This window comes from Nesoenas mayeri (assembly GCF_963082525.1).
Source record: "Nesoenas mayeri genome assembly, chromosome: 2".
In the NCBI taxonomy this organism is placed as follows: Eukaryota; Metazoa; Chordata; class Aves; order Columbiformes; family Columbidae; genus Nesoenas; species Nesoenas mayeri.
This window is the reverse complement of record NC_137543.1, coordinates 118,164,518-118,192,167: the sequence shown is the minus strand read 5'-3', so window position 1 is coordinate 118,192,167 and position 27,650 is coordinate 118,164,518. Positions and strand designations below refer to the sequence as shown.

General features: G+C 38.2%; 1 protein-coding gene across 2 annotated transcripts in view; it reads left to right on the top strand.

The window, feature by feature from the left end:
* DNAJC13 (DnaJ heat shock protein family (Hsp40) member C13) overlaps positions 1–27,650 on the top strand; it is a 55,734-nt gene that overhangs the window by 13,174 nt on the left and 14,910 nt on the right. Inside the window, exons 6-39 of one of the 2 annotated variants that reach the window (XM_080364265.1) lie at positions 175–375; positions 1,466–1,672; positions 1,762–1,857; positions 2,003–2,094; positions 2,855–3,021; positions 3,118–3,197; positions 3,274–3,443; positions 4,280–4,379; positions 4,635–4,742; positions 5,317–5,472; positions 6,241–6,297; positions 7,576–7,697; positions 8,897–8,972; positions 9,967–10,062; positions 10,219–10,377; positions 12,072–12,154; positions 13,370–13,523; positions 15,703–15,806; positions 15,881–16,040; positions 17,079–17,141; positions 17,471–17,572; positions 17,734–17,838; positions 18,222–18,424; positions 18,885–18,969; positions 19,441–19,595; positions 20,432–20,477; positions 20,693–20,847; positions 21,483–21,684; positions 22,100–22,215; positions 23,112–23,190; positions 23,789–23,924; positions 25,008–25,192; positions 26,651–26,725; positions 26,940–27,059. In XM_080364265.1, coding sequence (XP_080220391.1) covers positions 175–375; positions 1,466–1,672; positions 1,762–1,857; positions 2,003–2,094; positions 2,855–3,021; positions 3,118–3,197; positions 3,274–3,443; positions 4,280–4,379; positions 4,635–4,742; positions 5,317–5,472; positions 6,241–6,297; positions 7,576–7,697; positions 8,897–8,972; positions 9,967–10,062; positions 10,219–10,377; positions 12,072–12,154; positions 13,370–13,523; positions 15,703–15,806; positions 15,881–16,040; positions 17,079–17,141; positions 17,471–17,572; positions 17,734–17,838; positions 18,222–18,424; positions 18,885–18,969; positions 19,441–19,595; positions 20,432–20,477; positions 20,693–20,847; positions 21,483–21,684; positions 22,100–22,215; positions 23,112–23,190; positions 23,789–23,924; positions 25,008–25,192; positions 26,651–26,725; positions 26,940–27,059 — 4,215 coding nt within the window. The remainder of the gene's footprint in view (positions 1–174; positions 376–1,465; positions 1,673–1,761; positions 1,858–2,002; positions 2,095–2,854; positions 3,022–3,117; positions 3,198–3,273; positions 3,444–4,279; positions 4,380–4,634; positions 4,743–5,316; positions 5,473–6,240; positions 6,298–7,575; positions 7,698–8,896; positions 8,973–9,966; positions 10,063–10,218; positions 10,378–12,071; positions 12,155–13,369; positions 13,524–15,702; positions 15,807–15,880; positions 16,041–17,078; positions 17,142–17,470; positions 17,573–17,733; positions 17,839–18,221; positions 18,425–18,884; positions 18,970–19,440; positions 19,596–20,431; positions 20,478–20,692; positions 20,848–21,482; positions 21,685–22,099; positions 22,216–23,111; positions 23,191–23,788; positions 23,925–25,007; positions 25,193–26,650; positions 26,726–26,939; positions 27,060–27,650) is intronic. The other variant, XM_080364266.1, reaches the window with a different exon arrangement.

Below are 27,650 nucleotides of genomic sequence, written 5' to 3'. Positions count from 1 at the left end.
GTTGACAACTACTTTCCTTTGATTCATAGTGTTTTTAACATAGATAAGATCATTAAGGAAAATTATATAATTTTTTTCAAACTTTGCACCCACGCTGCTTACTAGACTGGAAAATAACTATTGCCGTGTAGTAAAGGAGTGTGTGTAGATGTCTAAAAGTAGCTCTCTCTGCAGAGGTATAACTGCTATAAACATCACTGGAGTGATACAAGGAAATCTGTCATTCTGGAAGTGACTCCTGGAGGTATTGACCAAATTGATCCTGCAACAAATAAAGTCCTGTGCTCCTATGACTACAGAAACATTGAAGGCTTTGTTGATATTGCTGGCTATCAGGGAGGCTTCTGTATCCTCTATGGAGGATTTAGTAGATTGGTGAGTACTAAAACAGAACAGCTTGGTATGGTCCTTAGGATGTTTATAGCTGCATATTTAATAATGAAGCTTCAACATAATTTGAGCATACAACTATGTGCATCTTTAGCACCCAGCTGTGGAGCCTCAAGGCTTTTGGACAGGCTTTAGAACCTCTTTTCCAGAGGAAATTAGTTAAAATATTTGATAGCAATGTGTGGGGTTGGTGGTTTTTTTGCTTATTTTACATCTTTAAAAACTACAGAGCAAAAGATATTCAGTTATTTATAATTGGGTAGTGAATATGAATGTAATGTGGTTGTGGAGTTTCCTGACATCTCTCTAAGTACTGGAAGTGACAGGCAGTATTACTGATCTACCTAACTGATGGAGGGATCCTGTTCAGAAATATTTGATCAGTGGTGATACTTCCTTTTTAGGCCTGTGATCTGATATTCAACTGCTTTGCTTGGGAAATACTTCAGTGTAATATTGGTTTCAAAATCTTAGAAGGGTTTCTATGTGCTATACTGCAGACATCTGAAATGGATCTTTAGGAATTAAATCATGGTTACTCATGTAAATATAGGTACCTCAGTCACTACTAACAAAATAGGACTCTGTTCTCTAGATCAGGGTTTCCACATCTTTTGTACTGCAGCATGCTTTTCTCTGGCATAAAACTAGCAACATAGTTTATCCTCTAGAGCTGCCCTAACCTTGCCTAGCAAGGCTGGATAGCAGCAGCTGGGGATACCACTGGGGTTCTCTGGCTCCTCATTCCTGCCAGACTGTCAGGTTCTGTTGATGAGGGTGAACAGGCAGGTTATGTAGACTTTTACTTTAATGGCACACTAATGTATAGCAGGGTATCCTTTAGGAATAGCTGCTATAGATTTTTTTTTAAAGGCAAATGTAAACTTAATAGTGAATCTCTTGTGTAATAAATTTCTCTTCTCTTTATACCATGCATTTAGCAAAGGCAAGCCCAGTTGCTGGGAAGCTTCTTTACTATTATGTATATAGTGGAGGGTTATTTATGGAACTGTAATTTCTTAAGCTATACTGTATTTTTCACCTTTTTATTTTTTCCTCTTCTCAAAACTTGCAGCACCTGTTTGCATCTGAGCAGAGGGAGGAAATTATCAAAAGTGCAATAGAGCATGCTGGCAATTTCATAGGTATCTCTCTGCGAATAAGGAAAGAATCCCTAGAATTTGAGCAATACTTGAATCTTCGCTTTGGAAAATACAGCAATGATGAATCTGTAACATCTTTAGCAGAGTTCGTTGTTCAAAAAATAACATCAAGACACTTGGTAAGGGTATCAAACTGAACTCACTTGGTTCTTCTTAAGTACTAAGAATTCTGTTTCTTAAAATACTTTTTTCTTTCTTTTTTCTTAAGGAACCTGTGAAAAGAGTACTAGCACTTACAGAAGCTTGCTTAGTTGAGCGAGATCCAGCTACCTATAACATTGTAACTTTGAAACCCTTAGGCGAGGTAAGAGGCAACTTTCCTCAGTACCACTTCTTCAAATAGAAGATTATCATAGTAGGAATTCGGTAGTATACATGGGATGGCTTTAATTTGTGTAGTATATAAGGAACACATTAATGAAGCAGTGTTATATATCTCTTGTTTTTAGGTATTTGCAATTGTATGTGACTGTGAAAACCCCCAGCTTTTTACCATTGAATTTATCAAAGGACAAATTCGGAAATACTCTTCAACAGAAAGGTAACTGGAGATCCTGTGGGTTATAAATTCAAATGGAAGTTGCTATTGCAGTGCTTCTAGTTTCTCAGCTTTCATAAACTCTGACCCTTGGAAGTATTAACTCAAAGCCTTGCTATTCTAGTGGTCTGCTGCTTACAAATCAAGATTTGTTACAGGGTGTAAATCTCTCCCCTCTGCCTTCATCGTAACTTAAAGCAAATCTGTTTAGAAGTTTTCTGATGAACATGTAGGGGTGTTGGCCAATTAGATAAAACCTGATTCTGCTAACCATTGTTTTTCTGCGTACAGCTTAAATGATATGGAAGTGCGAAGGCTGTAAACCCTTTGAGCTATCTGCTTGAGATGGTCTTGGTTGATTCTATTTAAAACAGCCAACAGACTAGTCTCTGAACACACTTGCAGTTGTAATGCAGTCTAATCCTGCTAAGTGAGGTTTTGCAGAAGGCACAAGGGTGAATTGGCTTGCAACATGTATAACTCATTAACAGATAATCTAGAGTTGATCCCTTTAGTGAAAGGCTGCAGCTGGCTATAAAGGGTGCAAGACAGCTCCATTCTTACAGTGAATAAAGGAACAGTGGAAAGTTAGTGACTTCTTCCAGAGGTGTAGCTGTTAGCACCTGTGTTAGAAAGAGATTCCAAGTATTAATGCCTTTCATTCTGCACTTGATATTTTTTCTGATTTTTCTTATAGCTTGGTTTTTTGGCACCAACTTTCTGATCTTCTAAATTGTATTTGTATGTCTCTTTCCCAATCCAGAGATTCTCTCCTGGCAAGCTTGTTGGATGGAGTTAGAGCTTCTGGTAATAGAGATGTCTGTGTGAAAATGACCCCCACACACAAAGGCCAGCGTTGGGGATTACTCAGTATGCCTGTAGATGAAGAAGTAGAGAGCCTTCATCTGAGGTTTTTGGCTGCTCCTCCAAGTAAGCTAATGCTTATTACATGGTTTTATAGTGCTCTTTAAAACATGGAGGTATTGAGTCAGGTAATGTGCACTTACCTTTTATGTCTTCTTCCAGATGGTAACTTTGCAGATGCTGTGTTCAGGTTCAATGCTAACATTTCCTACAGTGGGGTGCTACATGCAGTTACACAAGATGTAAGAATGAATCCTCTGCCCATCCTCTTAAGATGTTGTTAATGCATGAAGATATTAATAATTATTTCTTAACCAGGGTCTGTTCTCAGAAAACAAGGAGAAACTCATAAATAACGCCATAACAGCATTACTCTCCCAAGAGGGAGATGTTGCAGCATCTAATGCAGAGCTTGAAAGCCAATTCCAAGCAGTAAGACGACTAGTGGCTTCAAAAGCAGGCTTCCTTGCCTTTACTCAGCTTCCAAAGTAAGTGAGAAGTCTCTTCAAGCTTGGAAGTAGTAGGTGAAAACAGTTATTGAGCTTTTGATGATGCATTACCTTTAAGAATGAGAACTGGGGTTAAGCCTCACTTCTGAAAAAGACTGGAAGACTCTGTACGTGATTGCTTCCAGTAGTATGAGGCTGTTATCAGGATTTAATGTGAACTGAGAATCCCAAATGATCATTAGGATGTAAAGCTGATTCTTCCTTCGCTAAATACTCTCTGCCTTGAGTCAAATATGGTTTATAGTTTTTCTTAGTGGAAAAACTTCTGAAGTGTTCCTTCTATCCTTGAAGTAGGTAGTTCTTCATTCTTAAAGTATGTTGATGCCATTGCTATCTTCAGTTCAATACGAGATAAAACTTGATGTTAGGATGTTGAGTTATACTTCTACAGTACATACAGACTGCTTGGAGTTTGTGTCCTAACTGGATGACATAAGGAAGCAGAAACACTACCTGATGTTCTGAAGGTGAAAATGGGATTATGGGGCAACTTAATGATGTGAAGAGTAACATACATAGGTAGTCTGAGACCTCCATAAAGTTCTGTTTCTCTGCGAACAGTGTCCTATACTATCACTTTTCTGTAATCACAGAAGTACATCTTTCTTTTGGTGAATGTACTCTGGGCATATAGTTAACAGTGAAGACAGTATTAATGTTTTCCTACCAAGAAGTCTCAAAGTTAGGTAAACATCAAGGTACTGGCTTGTCAAATGCAATGGGAGCAGGCAATTCTGGTCCCCAATTGGACTTATCTTAAAACTAAGCTTTCTGTTTCCTCTCTAATATTGGTGGTTTTGCTTTCTTTTCAAAAGATTTCGAGAACGGTTAGGAGTGAAGGTTGTGAAAGCCCTTAAAAGGAACAATGATGGAGTAACCCATGCCTCTATTGACATGCTTTGTGCTCTTATGTGTGTAAGTATTAAATTGTGGATTATTTTATTTTGGAATGTGTGAACTTTAGTCTACTGAAAAACGTAGAAATAGGGACTTCCCTTCCCTGTTGCAGTATGCTCAAACATGAAATGACTTGTGGGACTGGTGACTTCCCACTGAACTTGGATGTGCTTTTTATGGCTTCAGAGTGTGGCTTTTTCACTACAGCTGTTAAGAACTGAGGACTGAAATGTGACTGCATAGTGAATACTGTTTTTTTCTTTTTGTTTTTAGCCCATGCATGATGACTATGACTTGAGGCAGGAGCAGTTGAACAAAGCTTCCCTTCTTTCTTCAAAGAAGTTTCTAGAAAATCTACTAGAGAAATTCAATTCCCATGTGGTAAGTCAAACTTTGAAAACAACCAGCTGCTTTAAGTGCTTTTCCTAATTGCTATGAAAACACTTCTGTCACGCTTGGCTATATCTCTGAATATATTTGTACCTGAAGTTGAAGTGCAGAAAACACAGCTATGTCTGTCACTGAAGCTTGTTCTAAGTAGGTTTGGCTCTCAACAGGATAGGATGTAGCTGTCTGTACTGAAGAACTTGAGTGTCATGCAACAAGTGTTTGCATGTTTAATATGGAAACTGGGTGTTCCTTTTAACTGAAAGGGTAGTATGAACTTGTACTTACAGGATTAAAACTAGAAAAAGTAATTCACAGTACACCAGTATACAAGATCATGAATCTCCAATATGCTCTAAAAGCCAATACTTTACCAAAGTAATGCCATATTCAGAGTAAAGGCATATTTGACAAGCCAGAACTTGTAATTTTTGTTGGCAGGCTATTTCATGGTATGACAGGGAAGAGCACCATAAGCATCATGAGTACTGAATAAAATTTGCATGAATACTCTTGGGTGGGGGAGAAACATGATATCTATGTTAAATACGTGTCATCTTAATTTCAGGATCATGGGACAGGTGCCCTAGTAATTAGTTCACTTCTGGACTTCCTCACATTTGCCCTATGTGCTCCATATAGTGAGACTACTGAGGGGCAGCAGTTTGACATGTTGTTGGAAATGGTGGCGTCTAACGGAAGAACACTGTTTAAGCTCTTTCAGGTAACATTTCTTATATTTATTATTATTATTAGACACCGTAGGTGGTCAGTGAACATGGACTTTTTCTGTTTCTCTTGAAAGACAAATTTGTCTCCTGTTCAGCTGGTTAATGTGCCTAAACCTTTCCTACCTTGCTGAGTTTTTTTAGCGACCTGTCGCTTTACTTTCAGATATCAGATTGAGGTCGTTATGCTATAGTGAATGATATGCCAGATTGTTGTAGAATAGACTGCCTAAGGCTTGTTTCTAGAAACACTTTAAAATAAAAACATCAGTTAAATATTAAGCTAGATTCAGCAGATGCACAGATTTTCCTCTCTTTGGAGAATCTGCCACCTTTTAGTTTCTCAGTAAAATGAGTTAAGAGTTACAAAACAAGAGTAACATCCTTTTCAGTAGTAAACCTGCAAGAATTCTAAGATTTTTAGCTAAAATGTCAATACTTCGCTTCTGTAAAAACAGTATGTTCTTCTGCTTCTTGGTTAGCATGAATTTATTAGACCATTTTCCTGAGCATTATTCCAGCTTCTCTGGTATATAGTATTGTTCAGTGCCAAGAAGTCCATCTGATAGTTGCATGAGAGATTCTGGTTTAAAGGTATAGGGAGGAACTCTTGTTGGACTAGCTTTCACAAAACTGGAATACTAACTTTTGCCCAGAACTGGAGGTAGAACAGCCGTGTAGATGAGTTAAGGAAACTGAATCACAGATGATCTAATCTTCAAATTTTCTTCCTGGATAATTATTGTACCAATGTTCTGTTTTAGCACCCTTCTATGGCAATTGTGAAAGGAGCGGGTTTGGTAATGAAGGCAATAATAGAGGTGAGATTTTTATCAGTATTATTTGGGATAGCATGCTGAATAAGTATTGTCTATTTTGGAAGTGCAATTGCTTACCAGTAGAAGTCTTATGTTAGCTTCTGTTGGTGGAGGTGGGTGGAGGGAAGATGGGGAACAGAACACCTGCTTAATTGTGAGTGGTTTAATACAGCAACTTGCTTTGTCTTACACTTGGGGGTTTGGAAGGCATGTGAGTTGGGACATCAGGTAGTGTCTTGCATGTTCTCATACTGCAGTCAAGATTTGGCTGTTAATGTTGTATGTAGCTCAGTCACGTACTTCAGAGCCACCGGTCTTCTCCTGCATGTCAAAGGGCGTGTCTCCAGGAGGAGAGGCCATGTTTCCTGGGATGCATTGCCAGATGGAATGGGACTGGGATTAGCAGGCAGTAGTGTCCCAGAGCAGACTAGTGGTGTCAGCCTCTGTTCTTGCTCTTTCTGCTTCAAAAAGTATGATTTGGCTTTTGTTAGTTTCCATACCACATGATGTATGGACGAAGTCCATACTTCTCCAAGGCTGCTCGTGATTGTTGCAGGGTGACCTTGCCAACTGACTCTGGACACTTCCTGTGTTGAAATTCAGGGCTTCAGTTAGTGCCTCATTGTATCGCAATGGCTTATGCATCTGAAGTGTGTCTAGTAGTTTCTTGGAATGAAAGTGAATGAACACTTGAAATAGAGGTATTATAAATCTGCAAGTTTCCATTGATATCTCTGATAATGTTAGCTAAAAGTTGCTGTGCTGTTTATTACAACTCCTGTCTTTTGAACTATAGTGAGACATGGGCAAGTAAATGCAGTAAAAGCTTTTTCTTGACTGAGTGACAGTCTTATCCATGTGGCTGTCTAAACAGAACTGCAGCAGTTACTCTTCAATAGTTACTGTTGACCCCAGTCAAGCAACAAGCAATTACTCGTGGCTGTCATTCTTTGTTTAACCCTAATTTGCAACTGCAGTGTGAAAATGGTACTTGTAAATGTACTACTAGCCTTCTGATCTATGATGGGAGTCATGCGTCTTACTCTATCCAGTTACTGTCCTCATAGATATAACTACCAATTATCTGGTTTGTGGCTTTACTACAACTTTGATCAGTTGCTGTTGAGAGCTTGCACTTAAAGCCCATTATAGTATAGCTTCTGACTTTTGCATATTAGTTGACATAACTGATGGTCAAGAAGGCCTTGGAACTGTAGACTAAGATAAAAACAGCTTAACTAAGATTCTTTCTTTAGTAATCATCTTGCCCTGTTTCCAAAGGAAGGAGACAAAGAAATTGCTACCAAAATGCAAGATCTTGCTCTCAGTGAAGGTGCCTTACCTCGTCACTTGCACACTGCTATGTTTACAATAAGCACAGATCAGAGGATGCTTACAAATAGGTATGTCAGTCTCGCTTGATGTATTATCTTTAAAAAGTCTAAGCAATGGCCTAGTTAATACTAAAAACGTGGGGAGGTCAGGGAAGAAAACTTGCAGCTCTTTAGGAGAATATTTTTACTTTAGCAGCTGGTATGTTGGAGTAAACTTCAGCTGAGACTGCAGCCACTTAATAAAACTTATTTTTTTGCCGAAATGGAACTTGAATTGCTTACTCATTAGAGGCTCAAGTTTTTGGTTTTTTTGTTGTTTTTTTTTTTTTCTGAAAACACTCAGGGAAAGAAAAGGCAAGGTGAATGTCTGGAACTTATAAAAAGGTTCATCTTGTGTTATACAACTGTATATATCCTGGTGTGCATACCTCAGACCTCTTGCATGCAGTTAGGGTCACCAATTCCATCTGAGAGAGCAGTCTCATGCAGAAATCATCCCCTGAATTCAACAGTCAGTAGAATTTGTGAGCTCTGAGACTGGCCTGAGGTTATGCAGAAGAGGATGAGTGATAATTCAATTATTTCCACCCTAATATGAGACCATAGAATAGAAGTTTTTGCTGCACATTCCTGAAGTGCTTAAAGAGTTTTGAAGCAAGGTAGTGACAAGTGGAACTTGTTGCCACCATGTATCATCTAGGAGAGAGCTTGTTTGAAACCTTCTGTCATACTAGTTCTGTTTGAAGCTACTACTTATGACTTGCTTGTAAGCAGTGTGTCAGTTGAATGTAGCAGAACCCTAGTGACAAATGGTGGCAGAAAGCAGTGTAGAAGACAGGCTCCCAAAAAGGCTTTTGTAGCTGATAACATGTATTAAGAGCTTCACGTAGAGCAGTTAACAGTTCTTGATGGCTTCTAGACTCTTAACTTGAATTTTAATTTAAGATTGACTAGTTAAACTTAAGCTTTGTTATTAGATTATTAGTTTCTACTCTATTGTTCAAGTGTTCTTTTGAGATCTAGATCCTCCAGCATGTGCTGCTGCTGTTCCACTAACTTCACTGGAACTTCTTAAAGGCAACATTTTAAAGCATGCTAAGCATATACTTGAACTGGAACAATATAATGCTTTGTGCTCTTACTCACTCAAGAGCACGAAGCTCTTGCTCATCTTCATTTCACCAGCATGGTAAGGGTGTCAGTTTAGTGATTTAAAAGCCTGTTTAAAATGTGAACTTGCAGTTCATTAATTTTGGTGGCTTTTTCAGGCAGTTAAGTAGACATTTGGTTGGCCTCTGGACAGCTGAGAACAAAACTGCTATGAACTTGTTGAAGCGTATTTTGGTGAGTAAAAATGGGATATGGAGTAGGGAAATAATAAAATCTGAGAGCTTGTAGTATTAGAAAGCTTGGGGTAGTCTATATGGTAAACATATCCCCTTTCCCCTCCAAGGGAGAAGTCTAGCATGGGAGATCAACAGTCTGGCATCTGCTATTTAAAGGATGTTGATGGCTAGTACAAAACATCTCAGATTCTCTTACTTTCCTGCCACTTTAAAAAATGGTGTATGACACAAAACTTAAAAATAAGGTGTCTGACTTGTTTTTCTTTATTAAAAGGACAATAATGTGGGAGACATAGTAAACATAGTCTCTAGTGCTTAGTGTCAGCAAGAACTTAAGGCAACAGTTCTGTTTGTGCTTTCATGCCTGTCCAGCTTGCTTTCCTTATAATTAAAGTTATATATGGACTGATAGGTCCTATGTTCTTTCACCCTTAGAGTTTCCTGAAAAGTTCTTGCTTAAGTTGCATCAGTAAAACTAGTTCAAAGCACAGTGTGTGAGGAATTGCTAAATCTGGAAAGATGCCCACTTTAAAACTCAAAATAGCAGTTCCTTAATTTTTGGCAGAGTAAACTGTCCTGATCTTGGTCACTGTCTTCTGGAAGGCTATCTCATGTCTAATGTCACATGCAACATCCAATCCATATCAGAGGATATGGATGGATCCTAGTGTTACAGTATTCATGCTCCTCAATATTTCTGTGGGATCAAGTCTTTTTGTCCTGCAGCCCTTAGCTTCATTAAGTGCTCCTTTAAGAAATGGAATACAGGCAAGAGCTCTGCTGTACTGAAGCTAATTGAATGGTTCTGTTGAGGATGGTGGCATTTCACTAATAAAAGCAAAAAAGCTGCTGTAGCTTTAAGTACTTGCTTTAGAGTAGAATGTAAATACTGTTTTGAAATTTCTAATTTAAAGAAATATCTTCTTACTGAATGTGATGAGTATTATTCTATTAGCCACATCTGTGTTTATATTGGTTTCAAATGTTTTTAGCCACCAGGTTTGCTGGCATACCTTGACAGTGCTGAGCCTGTTCCTGAAAAAGATGCTGATAGGATGCATGTTAGAGATAACTTAAAAATTGCAACTGTAAGTATATGCAGCTTGCTTACTACTTCAATTATATAGATGTATGCTCATAGTGACTTTTCTGTTATAATACAGAGACTTGACTGTTGCATTGACCTGAATCAAATATATTGGTAGACCTGCAACTGCAAATAAATAATAAGATTTATTCTGCAGGATCAGTATGGCAAGTTTAATAAAGTGCCAGAGTGGCAGAGACTGGCTGGAAAAGCTGCGAAGGAGGTTGAAAAATTTGCCAAAGAGAAGGTGGATCTGGTCTTGATGCACTGGAGAGATAGAATGGGCATAGCTCAAAAAGAGGTAAAAGTATTTGAAGTTCTTTGTTATAGCAACTTGACTAAATTTATAGAAGAATACCTACAACTCCATGAAATCAGAAGGAAGTGTGACAGGAATAGAAGTGCAGAAATGTGAGAAACTTAATAGTTCTGCTTCCTTTTAGCAAACTCTCAGCTTCTTAGTACTCTTCATCTTGGGTTAGAAATGGATTCCAGGGAGAATGTAAAGTGGACAGATGGATTCCTTCAGCAGATGTATTAAGCTTTAGCTTGTTCTTGCTTTAGCCAGCCTTATCAAACTGGACTGCAGCTTATATACATTTCTTCCAAGATAATTATACAGGAGAACAGGAAAGTCCTTGAAATGTGGCAAAGCCAGTTTTTAAACTACATTTGGAAGACACTATGAATATCCTTTGTGTCCAAAATGGTGTACTTTGTGCTGGTGGTATTTTAGTTATGGAACTTGCTTGAAGAAGCTGAGTGTTACCTTGAATATAGGTATTTCAGTGCTTAAGTTGCAACATAAGCCTATACAGTTAACTACAGTTAAGGTTGAAGTGATAAGTGACTGTTTTGATCTGCCATTATAAGAAGGTAGCTCAGGCTCTGCTTGAGTTCTTACTGTTGCTTTCCTTTTTCCTTTAGTTTTATCATCATGTTCTGTATGACAAACTCTTTGAATTAGAAGGTGTTTTCCATAACTTACTTTAGTCTCCTGACTAAGCCTGGTTTTATGCATTCTGGAAATGAAACAAACTATTATACATGCAAGGAAGGACAAAAAGAGCAATGCAGAATATTGGAAATGCCTGTCTTTGTACTTGATCTGATGTAACAATAAGTTTTAGTTTAGGAAAACCTTAGCTTGGTAAAATCTAGCTCAAGGGCTATGATGCAGAAATTTGACAGGTATTATCTCCAGAATAATGGTGAACTAGATTCAAAACCAAGTATTAATGGAGAAATGTGGAAAACAGCGGTGGAATGGCAAATTGCACTTGAACCATCTTGTCTAGATGCAGAGTTTAAACAATCATTTTTCTGTCTGAAGTTCTGAGCTGTTTAATTTCACAGTAAACATATGCAAGTGTAGCTTGAAAAAGGTAGTAGCAAGTTTGGTATTACCACTTTGAATTACTTCAGTGGATGTGGCTTGTTAAATGTAACTTTTCTTTTTCTTCCAACTTTCCATCACAATCAGGACAGAAACAATATGGTGAGTCCGTGTATCTCTGCCACCTGTGTGGATTATGTTGCTCAGACTTCTGCTTGCATGTAATACTTTATATAGAGTGTGTAACATTGATTTCATGCTTGATCAAACTAGGGAACCTTTCAGTGACCAAGTCTGGTTTGTGACTTTATTTATGTGACTTGCTCTAGTTATTTCTTTTCAAGAGCAAAGCATTTATGTTGTGGGTTTCCCCATACATGAGCTTTGGAGCTGGTGAGTGCTTATGGTGATGGGAACTAAGCTTTTCTCAGGGATAACTTGCTTCTAAATTAATGACTTGTTAAACAGCTGAAAGTTTCTCTGGCATGATTTAACTTGGCTTAAATAACACTTGTGAAAGTCTGTTGCTACTATTTGCTAGAAAAGAAGACCTTATTAATGAGGCTTAACTTAGTGTGGCTTTTAAAGGAGTAAAAAAACCTCATCTTTTATTTAAAAGAGGAAAATGGCGCATATCTGTTTCTACTGACTTCTTAAATTTGGCTTTTTTGCAGAACATTATTCAAAAGCCTGTGATATTAAGGAAACGACGCCAAAGAATAAAAATAGAAGCAAACTGGGATCTCTTCTATTACAGGCAAGATACTAAGATTAATATGGTGGTCTCGGATACAGCTTATTATGTGCCTGGATTTTTTTTTGTTAGCATTTTCTGAGTTGCTGTGGCTCGATTCCAGTTTATGCCTGCCTTGCAAGTGCTCTGTAACAGGAAATTATGAAAAATGAAATCCTAAGGTGTATTTAATGATTTAGCTTGTGTTTAGGAAATAGGAGAATTTGGAAAGCTTCTCAAATGTTATCAAACTATATCCTTTTTTTCCCTTGAATCAAAAGAAAGAGTGAATAACAAACTGCAGGTGCAGATCTGCATGATGTTGAAGACTAAGTAAAGCGGCAGTGAGTATCGTTGTAGCGTGTTAATGTGTCAGCTTGTAAGGTCATCACAATGTTTTAACTTGAATCCGAGTAAAAATGAGCTCAAGACAGGCAAAGAGAAAACACATGGATACTGGATTTCAAATGACACCACAGGTCCTAAATGCAGCTTGCTTACCTGTGAGTTCTTAAAACTGTGAAAGTTTACAAGGGAGGGGCTTCCATCTGAAAAAAGATATTACTTTGATTTGGCTAGACAAGTTATGTTTGAGACTGAAAGTTTAACTGTTCAATAACCTCTATTAAACCAAGCTTAAGGAAATTCTATAAACTAAACTGTTTTGATTTGGTGCTTAACATTTCTGAAGGTCAAATATACTCTGTTCTGTGCAAGTGTTGCATGAAAGGAAGATTTGCATGCTCCTAAATTTTGAGTATTAAATGCTGCTCTCAGCCAGTCTCTGGATCCAAAAGCTGTTTTGTAACTGGCACTGAAAAATGTTCACTGACTGTCTTGTGACACTTGAGACATCAACTTCTATTTTTGTGTATATATATATTTTTTTTTTAAACATACACTTGGTATGTGCATGTCATCTGCCCTGGATTATTGTTCACTTGTAGCCCTTACTGGCAGATATGATGAATAACTTGCATGTCTTCTGGTCATCAGCTATATGCATCAGCTACATGGAACCGAAAGGAATGACAACAGCCATGTTTTAGTGTAGGCTCACCTCCATGGTTATGAAAACACAATATAAGTGAACTACTGTAATTAACAAACCAGAGACCACTACTCAGTGCCTTCTAATTAAGGTCCACTAATGCTAATCTTCTCTAGCTTGCCAGCTGAGTCTTGTCTGCCTTTCAGATAATGTTTTGAGGGGTTTAAACGATGTATCTTCTTTCTTAGATTTCTTCAGGATCATGCTAGATCAAACTTGATTTGGAACTTCAAAACGCGGGAAGAACTGAGAGATACTCTTGAGTCTGAGATGAGAGCGTTTAATATTGACAGAGAACTTGGTAGTGCTAATGTTATCTCGTGGAACCATCAGGAGTTTGAGGTAAATGACCACTGTAGGAGAAACTGTGTATGTAAAATATGTCTACTTAAAATGTCCCACTTCTGTCTCTAACTACGTGAGTGAATCTCGTGTTGACAATCCTTGACTGCAAGCTGGAATTCTTTTGGGGTTCTAGAATAAACTGCTGCCAAGGCTTGAGGCTGTCAACAGGTACTGTTGTCCACTGTCACTCTGCAAAACTGAAACTTCTTCAGCCTGACAAGTGACACTGTAGAGATGAAACATTGATCATAACCCTTGATGTATTCTTGCATTAAGAGGAAAAGAGGAGAGTTAGTGTTACATTGTCAAGATAAGTCATATTTGTCTTGAATATGCTCCATCAGACTTGTTTTGGGTAGTTTCACAAGTCACTACTTCCTGATAGCAAGTTCCTTATCTTTATTTCCATCATATCTCAGTGATCCAAAGGACATTAAATACTGGGTTGCCAAACCATGAATAGGTTACGTAGCTAAAACCATGCTGCTCTGTTAATTATAGATTGAAGATACTGTCTTTACGTTCTAGGAACAGCAGTTCCTAAAGTCAAAATAGCCTTTCAGGCTTCTGCAAAATGATCTGTGTGGTCCTAAAACAACTTGCAAGACATTTTTAAGTAATCTGCTAATAAACACCTCTTGTACTCTACCCTTTATCTCCAGTATTGTTATGGTTCCACACAGTTTTATTCAATGTGTAATGCTAAAGAAAAAAATAAGTCACACTTGAATTCAACTGTAAGATATTCTTAGATATTCCCAATGCCATCCTTGTTACAGTACAGCTTTCTAGTTGAAATCTAAGCAGAGGACTGCTAGTGAAACAAGAATAAACTGCTGCTTTTGAGGAATTCTCAGTTGACTACTCTGGCAAATCAGAAAGAGTTGCAAGACATCAAGCTAATGCTTCAGGAGAAAGAACTATTTTATGCATGCAACTTACCCCTATCACACAGCTACAGGTGGCTTCTTACCTTCATGCAGTAAATGGCTAAGTTTGGGGTTGGATTGATATTTTTTGCACTGGCATTTAGCTTTTGAAGCTTCCTTCAGGTATGGACCTGACCTTCTGGGTGCCACATGCCTGCTATGCCAGCTCTATGTGCTTTAGAGGTGCTAACTAGGGTGGAATCGAGAGTACAGATTTGAAATGTAGTAATGAAGGCTTCCCACCTGCACTCTGTGCCCCATGTGGCTGATGCTGCTGGAGTGTATTGCTGATGTTCTTGCAGTTACAGCCCAGGATACTTTGGGAATGGCTGAGGGAGCTTCTGTAACCTGATCTTTGAACAGCTGCTGTCTCTGAGACTTGCTTTTAAATATTTTAAATGAATACTTTGTCAGGCTATGCAGTAAGTATTTGAACTAACTATGTAGTGGTGACAAAGGCTTCTCTGCCAGCTGTGGAACTTGTCACTTTGCCAAGGGAGTTGGTGGACTGAGGTTGCTCTGGAAGTGTTCTGGTTAGTGGAACCTCTTTGTATCATGTGCTGTGGTCAAATCTGTAGAGACCTTTATGTGGCCTGCAAACTATAGATAAGAAAACCTGCTGTGGAGCGAGGCTTTTGTGGCTTATTAGAGGTACCTCTAAATGAGGTGCTTGCTAAATGCTTAAAACCACTGAGCATTGAGGCATATGGTTAAATTTAATGTAGTTACTCTGAAGTTAATGGTGGCTTTCATTGTGCAATTTACCTTCAGCTTCTTGATGTGTAAACTGATGCCTCTGGGCTTTTATTACCCAGCATAACAAAGAGTATAACTAGTAATTAAGTCATGCTTGTGTTTCGTGCTTGTAGTAACACTGAGTGAAATACCCTGTAATGGAATAACTACTTATTAAAGCATGAGTCACTGAATACATCACTTATTACCCGAGTTTAGTTAATAAAACCAGCTGATATTAGAGACAAGTTACTTAAAGGCTGGAAGCTGGGGTTTCAGTAAGACAAGAGACTTCATTTGTTCTGAAGAGCAACAATAGCTTATAGCATACATTTTGTAGATCTATATTTCTTTGACAGCAAACTTGCAGATTTCAGTCTTCCTCAGACTGTAAGAGGGGTTGCTAACCTTGTTGAATGTATGGATGAAAGCAAGTACAGCGTTGTTATGCAAGTGAAAACTGAATGGGGGAGAAACATATTTACTGTTAAGTAACTTGTTCTGTGTTACAGGTAAAATATGACTGCCTTTCTGAAGAAATAAAAATAGGGGATTATTATCTAAGGCTGCTACTGGAAGAAGATGAAACTGAAGAGACTGGAGCAATCAAAAAATCGTGAGACATTATTAAAATTCTGTCTTGTTCCCAAGGTCTCAGTTTTCTTTGCTAAAATCTCATCTTTTTCTTAGATACGAATTCTTCAATGAGCTGTACCATCGGTTTTTGCTTACCCCAAAAGTGAATATGAAATGCTTGTGTCTGCAAGCATTGGCCATTGTTTATGGAAGATGCCATGAAGAAATAGGGCCATTTTCTGATACTAAGTACATTGTTGGGATGTTGGAAAGGGTAAGAATTATTTAAAGTTACTTGGTATAGTAGTTAATGTACAGGTAGTCCAACATATGTTCAGATCCTTCAAATTGCTGTGAAAGTTTTGTTTTTACACAATGTGAAACTGCAGCATGAATACTTTTTCATGCTGTCATCAAGTGTTCCTATTATCTTCCCTTGATTCAGTTGCAGTTTCATTAAAAAAACCCTGCTCATCATAAATGTAGTTCAGACAAGTTTCTTTATATCTGCATTTTGTTGGCCTTAACATGTTTTCAGGCTGTACAGAAATGGTGTGAAGGAACTTTATGTGATATTTATCTTGCGCTTGCTTTTGAAAAATGCAAAAGCTAAGCTTTTTAAGAGGAGAACCTTGTTCCACATCACTATATTTTGAAATATGGACTCGAGTACTAGCAACAGTTCCTAACCTGATGAAATTATAGCCCTAGATTGGCAAATGTGATGGATTAGATTTTTAGTGGTAACTTCTTTGCCTGTTAAGTGTCTGTTCAGTTATGTCTGACGACTGGCACAGCTTGCAAAAATGCATTTCCATGCATTCCAAAGAAGGGGTTCTCTGCTAGTATCCATGTGGGTTTTAGATCTGGATGTTTTCAGTGAAACCGAACTAGTGCACTCTCTTGTCATTTTGCCTTGAATCTTGATAGTCTCACCACAGACATAACATCAAAAACCCTTTCTGTCTGCTGACTCAAAGCATTCTCTTTTTTTCCTTGTATTTGTGTTATTTAGCTAACTGGGGAATCCAACACTGTCCCTTTAGAACAACAGACTGAGTAGAAAAGTGGGTTTGAGTGTCAGAGCCAGCACAACAAGCGGGGTGGTGGTGGGCCACAAGGCCTTTTCTTCTTCAGTGGCAGAAAGCTACATTTATTTAGTTGTGCATGAAATTGGACATTTAATAGTCAGGAGTTTTATCTTGGGCATGAAAACCTAAACAGGTCTTTGCAGGTGCAACAGTACTGAGTTTTGAAGGTAGCTTCTTACATGTGCTAGTAAATACTTCTTTGTTCTCCTCTGCTCTTACAGTGCACTGACAGGCTTGAGCGGGACAGATTGATACTGTTTCTGAACAAGCTGATCCTTAATAAGGTAAGGCGGACATGTACCCTTAACAGTAGTTTATCACTCTTTCAGCTGTATGAAATAGTCTGAACTAGTCTTTCAGGGTTAACCTAAGCAAAAAATCAAGTCCCGTGGAAGTCTTAAAACAATGTCTGATACAGTTTTCTGGGATGCATTAGCTATTTGCTGGTGAGAAAGGTGAAGGAAATGTAGATATTCTGGTGATTTTACCATTCTAGTCATTTGAGAGAATTTGACTTTTCTCATGCCCCTTGTTACTTGAATAAAACTGTTCAGTACTTGTAACAACTCTTAGATAGAAAATGCTTGTGGTAACTCAGTTCATCCATTAACAGAAAAATGTGAAGGACCTTATGGATTCAAATGGCATTAGAATACTTGTAGATTTGCTTACTCTGGCACATCTTCACACGAGCAGAGCTACAGTCCCTCTGCAGGTATGTGGCCTTTGTTTCTTACTACTTACACATTGCTTTGCTAAAAGGACAATTCTTAAAAAAAAAAAAATAAATAAAATAAAAAAAGCTGCTCAAATTTCCTGTAGAAATGTGATATTTGCACTGAAGCTAAAGCTAATCTTTTAAACATCAACTTCCAGAGCAATGTGATTGAGGCGGCACCTGATATGAAGAGGGAGAGTGAGAAAGAATGGTATTTTGGCAATGCTGACAAAGAAAGGAGTGGTCCTTACAGCTTTCAAGAGGTACTTGTCAGCTTCAAACTCGCAAACTTAAAAGATTATTTCCATCCTGGAGACTGGGTGTGTTTCAAACAGTAAGAGGGAAAACTGTAAACAATGCTAAACTATATTCTTGAAGTAACTCTTTAAATAAGGATAAAAGCTAGGTAATGGACCTGATATGCCAAGAACCACAGCCCTTTTGGGTAAGGCTGCCTACCCCTCTGTGCCCCAATTATGCTGCAGTCTTTTACTTCATGTTTCCTGACAGTTATAAGTATGTTGGAATTTCATGCAACCATAGTAGTCTGCCATCCAGCAGTTAAAATCTTGTCTTGAGAATGGATGTTTAGGAGCAAAGGTAGCTCTGAATGCCAGATCAACTAATTAATCTGATCTTTCAATAGATGCAGGAACTATGGGACAGTGGAAAACTGACTTCAAAAACACGTTGCTGGGCTCAAGGTATGGATGGGTGGCGACCATTGCAGGTCATCCCTCAGTTGAAGTGGTGCTTGCTTGCCAGCGGCCAGGCTGTGCTGAATGAGACTGACCTTGCCACACTTGTACTCAACATGCTCATCACAATGTGTGGATATTTTCCCAGCAGGTAAACACTAATTTTCAGCAGAAGTGGTTAACTTTCTCTGGCAGATGCATAAATTCATAATTTCTATCTTAAAGCTTTTCTTAAAAACCAAGTAGCACATTAATGAACTGTGTTAGTGTTTTATGTAGTAGTAATTAACTCTGTGGGGAAATAGAGAGTTTGTAAATGAGACAATGCTAGTATTGTGAAAGGGACTGCAAAAATGAATGCACAAGCTATGTATGTTTCTAATGCACAGTGGCATAATCTTTCTTTGCAGGCGTACTCAAGTTGGAAGCAAAGCTGATTTAGTGCATGATGTTAAACCACACTAACAACAAACTTTGAAGTTAACAAAAATAATGACAATAAATATGATCTCAATAGCCTGATATTTATGGCTTGATAAATTTGTTCATTGTTGAAACAGAAAAGGTGCATGTGTGCTTACTGCTGTGCCGATTTGTCTGGTTTTTTTTAGGGATCAGGATAATGCTATTATAAGACCTCTGCCTAGAGTGAAAAGGCTGTTGTCAGATAGTACTTGCCTTCCTCATATCACTCAGGTAAGCAGCTCTTCAAAAATGTTTTGAAATGAGCAGAAGTCTGACTTATCTTCCCTCTATGAATACTTCTAAGTGGGGCAAACATATCAAATGACATCTCTGGCATCCTGCCGTTGTTTGTGTCACTGGGTGTTGTTACAAACTTCATATGGTTTCAGCCAATATCTCACTAATAAATATTTCTACCCTTGGAGATACTGAAAAGCCATTTAGTCATCGTCTTTGACAACCAGCTCTAGGTAACCCTGCGTCTGACCAGGGCGGGTAGACAAGATGACCTCCAGAGGTCCATTCCAACTTTAAACATTCTGGGATTCAAAGTTGTTATTTTGGGGGCTGAAGTATTCTTTAATAAATTCTTGTAGGTTTACTGGCTTGTCCCAGTACTGAATTGGTTAAAACTTCAGTTTTGGCTAGGTAACTGAGACTACCCAAGCAGCTAATATAAATTCTTGTGTCCTTTCATTTCAGCTATTACTGACTTTTGATCCTATCCTTGTGGAAAAAGTTGCTATATTGCTGTTTCATGTCATGCAAGATAACCCTCAGTTACCTCGTTTTTATCTGAGTGGAGTATTCTTCTTTATCATGATGTACACGGGTTCCAATGTACTCCCTATTGCAAGGTGAGGAAAAATAATACCCAAAATATTTCTTGACCGGTCATGCTCAGAAGTACTGTCGCTCTAAATGCTCTAGGGGTTGTGGCTAGCTAGAACCAACATGAGATTCCAAGCAAACACCCTCTAGAAATATCACTTTCATGTGGTCTAATCAGTCACTAAAAAACTGAATTGCTTATGACCCTGCCAGGCACTGAAGAGTAGTAATATAGGCTACTGATAAGCTAATGTAGTTTTTTATAGTAAGTAGCTATCAAAAGTGGTGGAAAAAAACTAATAGCCTGTTTTAGTTGAGGCCTAAACCAGTTAAATTAGTCTGTACTGCCTGGCAAATACACTGCACAGGCAGGTGGCTACTGCAGTCCATTCCAGTACTCTTGCTCTAAATTCAGTAGTTCTTAAAAAGCTATTGTACAATTCCAGTTAAGTCTTTTGTATAGTAAAATGCATACATGTTTATGTGATTACTCTAGTGTGACAGGACTGAGCAGTTAGTGTAAGGTCATCTTGTTTCATCTCTGCAATAGTGATCTAACGATGCAGGGAGAGGTTTGTAGGGAAAGGTCTGTGTCTCTGAGCTTCTTTTTTGTTTATTGCTTTTTTGTGGAGAAAACAAGCTTTCAGGAAAAAGACTTTCAAACTGAAATAATGAACATAAGGTGATGTTTATAATATGGAAGTGTGTCACTTGGTGGGTTTCCCAAGGATTTGATGCTGTTACCCTTTCATCTCAAAGTAAATGTATGAGACTTGCCAGCTGGACTATGTTGGTCTGCTTGTCTTTCAAGGGTGCCTTAAGTATCAGTTAAACAGGAAGATAACTGCTGTTTCTCTTCTAGGTTTTTGAAATACACACATACAAAACAAGCTTTCAAGTCTGAAGAAGTGAGTAGATTGCAAAAGTAACTATCCCTGTTTCCAAATAGTTTTGCAGACCACCTCTACTGATGTTAACGATGATGCTTGTTCTTTCGCTAAGTTCTCCAGAGTTAGAATTAGAGAACTATCAGGGAAAAGGGGGAGAGCTGTTTAAATTTCAAGTTGGTTAGCGAGACTGAATTCAGATTACCTTTGAGATGACAATATGATCTCTCCTGTAGACAAAAGGTCAAGATCTAGTTCAAAGAAGTATACTTGGACATATTCTTCCTGAAGCAATGGTGTGTTATTTAGAAAACTATGAACCAGAAAAATTTTCTGAGATATTCCTTGGAGAATTTGACACTCCAGAAGCAATTTGGAGCAATGAAATGAGGTAACTCTTTTCTGTCAGAGGGACAAATAAATCTGAACTACATCTTGTGCTGAAGAGGTCTTGTCCTTAACATTCTTAAGGAAAGCCAAAAATACCTGGGTTTCATGTTTGCTTTCTGCAAGGGCAATGTCCTGCATTGCCATCTGCTTCTATATAAAAATAACAGGGGCAGGAGGGAGTGGAATTGGCAGAGGGAAGGAGAATATTTCCCTGACATCTGACAATATGCTTTATGTCTGCCTGTGTCATACTTGATTAAGTTCCTTTCATGAGTAGAGACTTAAGTATTTACATGAACTGCTTTATACTTACTGTACTCATTTGTTACTAGTACATACCTAGGAGATACGCCTCTAATATTACAGTGCATTTTTAGAACATAAAAATACAAAAAGTAAAAGAGGTGTTGAGGGAAAGCAAAATGTCACTTTGTTGTTTTTAATAAAGTAATTTTAATGGTGTTGAAATAGGTTTTTGTACAGAATAGGACTGAATTCTATTCTGAATCCTCTCTGAAATGTGGGAAACTACTAAGGAAAATCTTTTCAGAAGAAATCATTGAACACACTTGTACAGTCACTGAGAACTGAGGTCTGCTTGACAAAAGTTAAACCAAACTTTGTAATTTTTTTTAGGCGTCTTATGATAGAGAAGATCGCTGCTCATCTTGCTGACTTCACCCCTCGTCTTCAAAGCAATACAAGAGCACTCTACCAATACTGCCCTATCCCAGTTATCAACTATCCACAACTGGAAAATGAGCTGTTCTGTAACATTTATTACCTCAAGCATCTTTGTGATACACTCAGATTTCCAGAATGGCCAATTAAAGATCCAGTAAGTACAAATTTTTTTAGGATCACTTAGTTCTTGATCTTTCAGAGTCCTAAAAGTGGGACTTGTACCAAATTCAGGAAATCAAATGCTAGGTTTGTTTCAAGTAACTGATCCTGACTTTCAGTTCATAAGCAAATATTTTAAACGCTTTATCTTGAAGCAGAATAGTCTTCATGCCACATAGCAATCATATTCAATATATCCTCCTTGTGATCACTACTAAAAAGCAAAGTAAAGCATCCAGGAAACTTCCTGACTGGATGGAGAACCATAATTACTAAAGATAAAAGGATTAGGCCTTTGAACTTAGGGTGATGGGTGATAGGGATTCATTAATAAAGCAGCACTTTATTTAAAATGATGATATGTACAGATGTCAGTATGAATGAAACACTAATAAACTGTAATTATTTAGGTTAAACTGTTGAAAGATACACTAGAAGCTTGGAAGAAGGAGGTAGAAAAGAAGCCACCTACCATGTCAATAGATGATGCTTATGAAGTCCTTAACCTTCCCAAAGGACAAGGCCAGTAAGTTGTTTTTGGTATTTAAAGTTAACTACATTTACATAAACTCCTTACACAGAACAAACTGAAGTTTCTTATCTCAGTACTCTCAACCAATTAGTTTTACCAGTTCAGTTATGTCTAACTGATTAATAACGAATTGCTTTATCTAAAAAGAAAATAAGCTTGAAAATCCAACTCCAATGTTTGAGAGAATAACTGTAAAGTGTTCAGAGAAACTGAAATTGGTAAAAGAGGAATGCTTGGAGCTCTCCTACAAAGCATTCAGTAGGGTGTTGCACAGGACAAGCATTAGACTCAACCACAGTGAGCAAAGAATATGGCAGAACTTGAAGATATTAAAAGTTGAACTCTGTTTCTCTAATCATCCTTCTTCCCCTGCCAAATATTGTCCTTTTTCTTGAGGGTAATATCCTTGGGATTTTTTACATCCTGTCTTGTCACTGGTTTCTGACTTCAGGACTCTAGAAAAGAACTGACAGCAGTTTGTATTTATCCTTCAAGAACAGTGCACTTGTTACAAATAACAAACTACTGATTTTTACCACTTATAGCTCATTTAGACTCTTCACTTAGAAGGTTCAAGAACCTTGAGGACCTTCTGATTAGTATATTCAGTACAAGAGAGGTGCTAAAATAGATTTATCTCTATTTTGTGGCCGCATGATAACCCCCATTCAGTGTCAGCTGACGAAGCAGGATTTTCAAATTGAAATATGAGAGCTTTATAGTTTTCACTTAATTGCAATTATTATTAATACTGTTATCAGAATCCAGGCTTGTTTTTCTGTGTGTGGTAGTTGTTTGATTGGTGGTGGTTGTTTGTGATGGGTTGTTTGGTTTTTTTTGTGGTTTTTGTTGTTGTTGATACTCAATGTAAAGGACTTGTTTTCTTGTAGACACGATGAAAGCAAGATCAGGAAAGCTTATTTCAGGCTGGCACAAAAATATCACCCAGACAAGAATCCAGAAGGCAGGGTATGTACAAGACAAAGTTATGATGTTAATAAATTGGGGACAAATTCAGCTGTTACATGTATTAAGAATTCTGAAATGCCCACTTAAATCTTCTTTCTCCTTTTGAAAGTTTGTGCCCTGAGTGAATCCTAAAATACAGATTCATACTGCAGATGAGTAACTTGTGTCAATCAAGGAATATTAGGATTTCTACAGTAAGCAATTGTAATCAGATCAGACCTACTGCTCAGAAAGCATCTGGTTTAAAGAGTTACACAGGACCTAAATAAGCTAATTGCTCCCTTTCGAAAACGGACTGCATCCTCTGCCTATTCTTACAGTCAGTTAAACTGTACTTGTAATTTTGTCGTAGAAGAATTGTCTTGGTTCTAGTCTCTTGCCTTTGGTGGAGTTTAGGAGACAAAAGAAAACTGATCTGTGATCCAGTCTTCTTAATGTTATCCTGAGTATTTTCTGAAGTGTAATAAGGCAGTGAAACTAGTGTTGAGGCTAATAACCTGGAATGCTTTATTTCACCTGCATCGAAACTGATGCTGCAGACTTGTAGTAATTTAGGGGTTTCTGAGCAACTCTTAAGACTGTTCTTCCTTACTTGCAGGATATGTTTGAAAAAGTTAATAAGGCATATGAGTTTCTATGCACAAAGTCTGCCAAGGTGATAGATGGGCCAGATCCAGAAAACATAATATTGATCTTGAAAACTCAAAGCATCCTCTTCAACAGGCATAAGGAAGGTAAGTGTGCTGCCTCAGAAGAATGTTTAAGGTTCATTTCTTTAGTGGCTGTTGTGGTCAGTTTTAATCTCCCATCTTCTTGAGTGTGTTCTGTGGATGTGATTTCTGGCTTGCCACAGCATTATGTAGCTATGGTAAAGAGCTTCAAAATAGGACTTTTTCTTCTGTGAAATCAATTCATCTGCAGTAAAACTTAACTCAAAAAAGTGTGAGTAGTTCTTTGGAATTCTCTGCTCCCATACAAATCAGTCTGAATCTTCCTCCATAGATAACTTACACTTGCAATTCTGTCTATGCAGAGAAGTCTTTACTAGTACTCAGTCATGCAGATGGCAGATTGTAGGTATAAATGAGTTTGCACTTATGTGGCTGTTAAAAAATGAGCCAATCTTGTAGCAATTCTGACTAGAGTCCTCTGGTGGGTGTGCTGCAACACTACCTCTTTCACAGCCCAATGGGTGAGAATAGAGAGCTGGAATACCCAAACCCTTGGCTCTACTACAGCCCCTGGCTGGCAGCCACTGCCATGGCCAAATCCTGCAGAGCAGAAAGTGCTTTGCTACCCAAGTGTTACATTATAATGGTAAACTTAGATTGGCTCACAATTTGCTCCATACTGCAAGATGAAATTTGGTTTTTATCAGTGCTGAACCTTAAAGAAATGAAAAAATTATTTAAAATATATCATTGCTGAGTCAAACGGGAAAAGGTCCTTATAGGCTTATTGTTAGACAATCCTGGCTTAAGACAGACAAAGCTATACTTGCATTTCTCTGGAGACAAACAAACATCATTTGGAAGGCTTTGAGCTTGGGAACTTGTTGAGCTGGAGATGTCTTTTTTTTTAATCTTAAATGAGATTTTTTTTCTGTGAAGCTCTGTCAGCTTCTAGTATGAACAGTTTTCTGTGACAAGGAGTCAGACTGTGTGGACTACTGTCTTGCTCCAGTTTTCCCGGATGTTGGCTTCCTTTGACTCCTAGCCTTTATATATCTGGTATATCTTCCACTAGCAATTATGCAGTGGTTTAAATCGCTTAGACTCTGCATATATGTAAACTTTGACTTTTGTTTCCTCTTTCAGAGTTGAAACCTTACAAGTATGCAGGCTATCCTATGCTGATAAAGACTATTACCATTGAAACATCAGATGACCTTTTGTTTTCCAAAGAATCTCCTCTGTTGCCTGCTGCTACAGAACTTGCTTTCCATACTGTCAATTGTTCAGCATTAAATGCGGAAGAACTGAGGAGGGAAAGTGGAATTGAGGTAAATGGAAAGAAACTAAATCAAGTAACTTTTTTTGGGTGTGTTTGTCTGTTTTCCTAACTTTTCCACCATCCTAGGTACTTCATGCATAGGATATCAGTTGCAATTGAGAGTCACTTTTGATCTTGTTGAGACACTTGTCCATTCTTACTGTTTCTTTTCTGGATGCATTAGGAAAAGCCTCTTGCGGAGTATACCCCTTTCTGGACTTAGACTTCTCTGTTGAAATGTGGATAAGCAAGCTACACATGATGTTTCTCTAGTTCTTTACAAAACTATTGAGACTTTCTGCATGCTGTTTTTGAAAGCTAAGTATGAACAAGTCACTGGAACAGAAGAGCTTTCCATTGCACATATTAGAATCGTAAAATCATTTAGGTTGGAAAAGACCTTTAAAATCATTGAGTCCAACCATTAAGCTAACACTGCCAGGTTCCACTAAACCATGTCTCTAAGCACCACTTCCACACATCTTTTAAACACCTCTAGGGATGGTGATTCAACCACTTCCCTGGGCAGCCTGTTCCAATGACTGACAACCCTTTCTGTGAAGATTTTTTTTTCCTAATATCCAATCTAAACCTCCTCTGGTGCAAACTAAGGCCATTTCCCTTTGTCCTGTCACTTGTTATGTGGGAGGAGAGACCAACACCCTCCATGCTACAACCTCCTTTCAGGTAGTTATAGGGAGTGAGAAGGTCTCCTCTGAATCTCCTTTTCTCCAGGCTAAACAGCCCCAGTTCTCTCAGCTGTGCCTTGTAAGACTTGTTTTCTAGACCTCTCAACAGCTTCATCGCCCTCCTCTGCACTCTCTCCAGCACCTCAATGTCTTACCTGTATTGAGGGGCGCAATATTTGAGGTGAGGCCTCTCCAGCACTGAGTACAAGGGGACGATTGCTTCTCCAGTCCTGCTGGCCACGCTATTCCTGATACAAGACAGGATGCTGTTGGCCTTTTTGGCCACTTGGACACACTACTGGCTCATGTTCAGCTGGCTATCAATCAACACCCCCAGATCCTTTTTGTCCAGGCATCTTTCCAGCCATTCTTCCCTGAGCCTGTAGCGCTGCCTGGGGTTGTTGTGACCCAAGTGCAGGTCCCAGCACTTGGCCTTGTTAATCATCATAGAATTGGCCTCAGCCAAATGATCCAGCTGATCCAGATCCCTCTGTATGGCCTTCCTACCCTCCAGCAGATCAATACTACTGCCCAGCTTTATGCTGTCTGCAAACTTACTGAGGTATTAGCTCACATGTGAGAATGCTGTCAACTCTAAAGCACGAAAGGTTAGTACCAGCCCTTGCAAGGAATTTTGACCCTACAAACCATTTGAGCAAGCTGCAGATTTTGTCATGTGTTTCCCTTTGGCCACTAAAAATGGGTTTACCAGCTAATGTTCTGCCAGTTTTTATTGTTTTTTGTTCTGGCTGAATACATGCATCATGCAATCTTCACAGGTATTGCAAGAAGCCTTTAATCGTTGTGTAGCAGTCTTGACTCGTTCCAGTAAACCAGATGATATGTCTGTACAGGTAAGTTGCAGCAACTTGAATTTTTTGTATCAGCTTCTTGGAAAACAAGAAAATATATATATATATTTTATATATATATATAAATACATAATATGATGATAAATTTGTGTATCTATAATATAAAATATTGATACAGTATTATATATATTAAAAATAGGATTGTAAGCATGCATTTCCCCTCCACTTGGAACCAATAAAATATTGCTTTTTGTAGGTATGTGGATATATTAGTAAGTGTTACAGTGTAGCAGCTCAGTTTGAGGATTGCAGAGAGAAGATTACAGAAATGCCTAACATCATCAAGGACCTCTGTAGACTACTGTATTATGGCAAGGTAAGAGTGCCTTTCCTTTTCTTAAATAGATATTTAACTGTTAAATGTTTAGGGGAATGTTCTGCTTTTAAGGGAGATAGGACAACTGTGGAGACTGATCAAACCCTTTTGTAAGATACCAACTAATCATGACGGGATACGGAACTTTACTGCCTTGTTCTCAACGCTTACATTTGAATCCATTTAGTGGAGTTAAAATGCAGTCGTAAAGATTCAGCTACTTTTGCCTTTTTACTGACATGTCTAGCTGATTAGTTTACTGTACTAAATCAGCAGGTAAAAGTGCCTGTGTAAGCAGATTGACTTCTAAATCTGCATAAACTGTGGGAACAGTATTCAAGAAGTTTTGTTGCAGCTCTTTAGAAGTTAACTCATGTTATATAAATGCTGAATTTTGTCTGAGTTAAGAAAGGAAAGCTTGTCTTGAATTTCCCATCTATGGAGTATGTGAAAACACAATATGATAGTAAAAAACTATAGAAAATAGAAGACTGTAAAACCAGATTATAGCAATTGACTGTAGATGCATTTGTGTTCTTTAGTCCCTGCAGAACTCATGTATTGCTCTAAAAAGCTCACCTGGAAATCTGA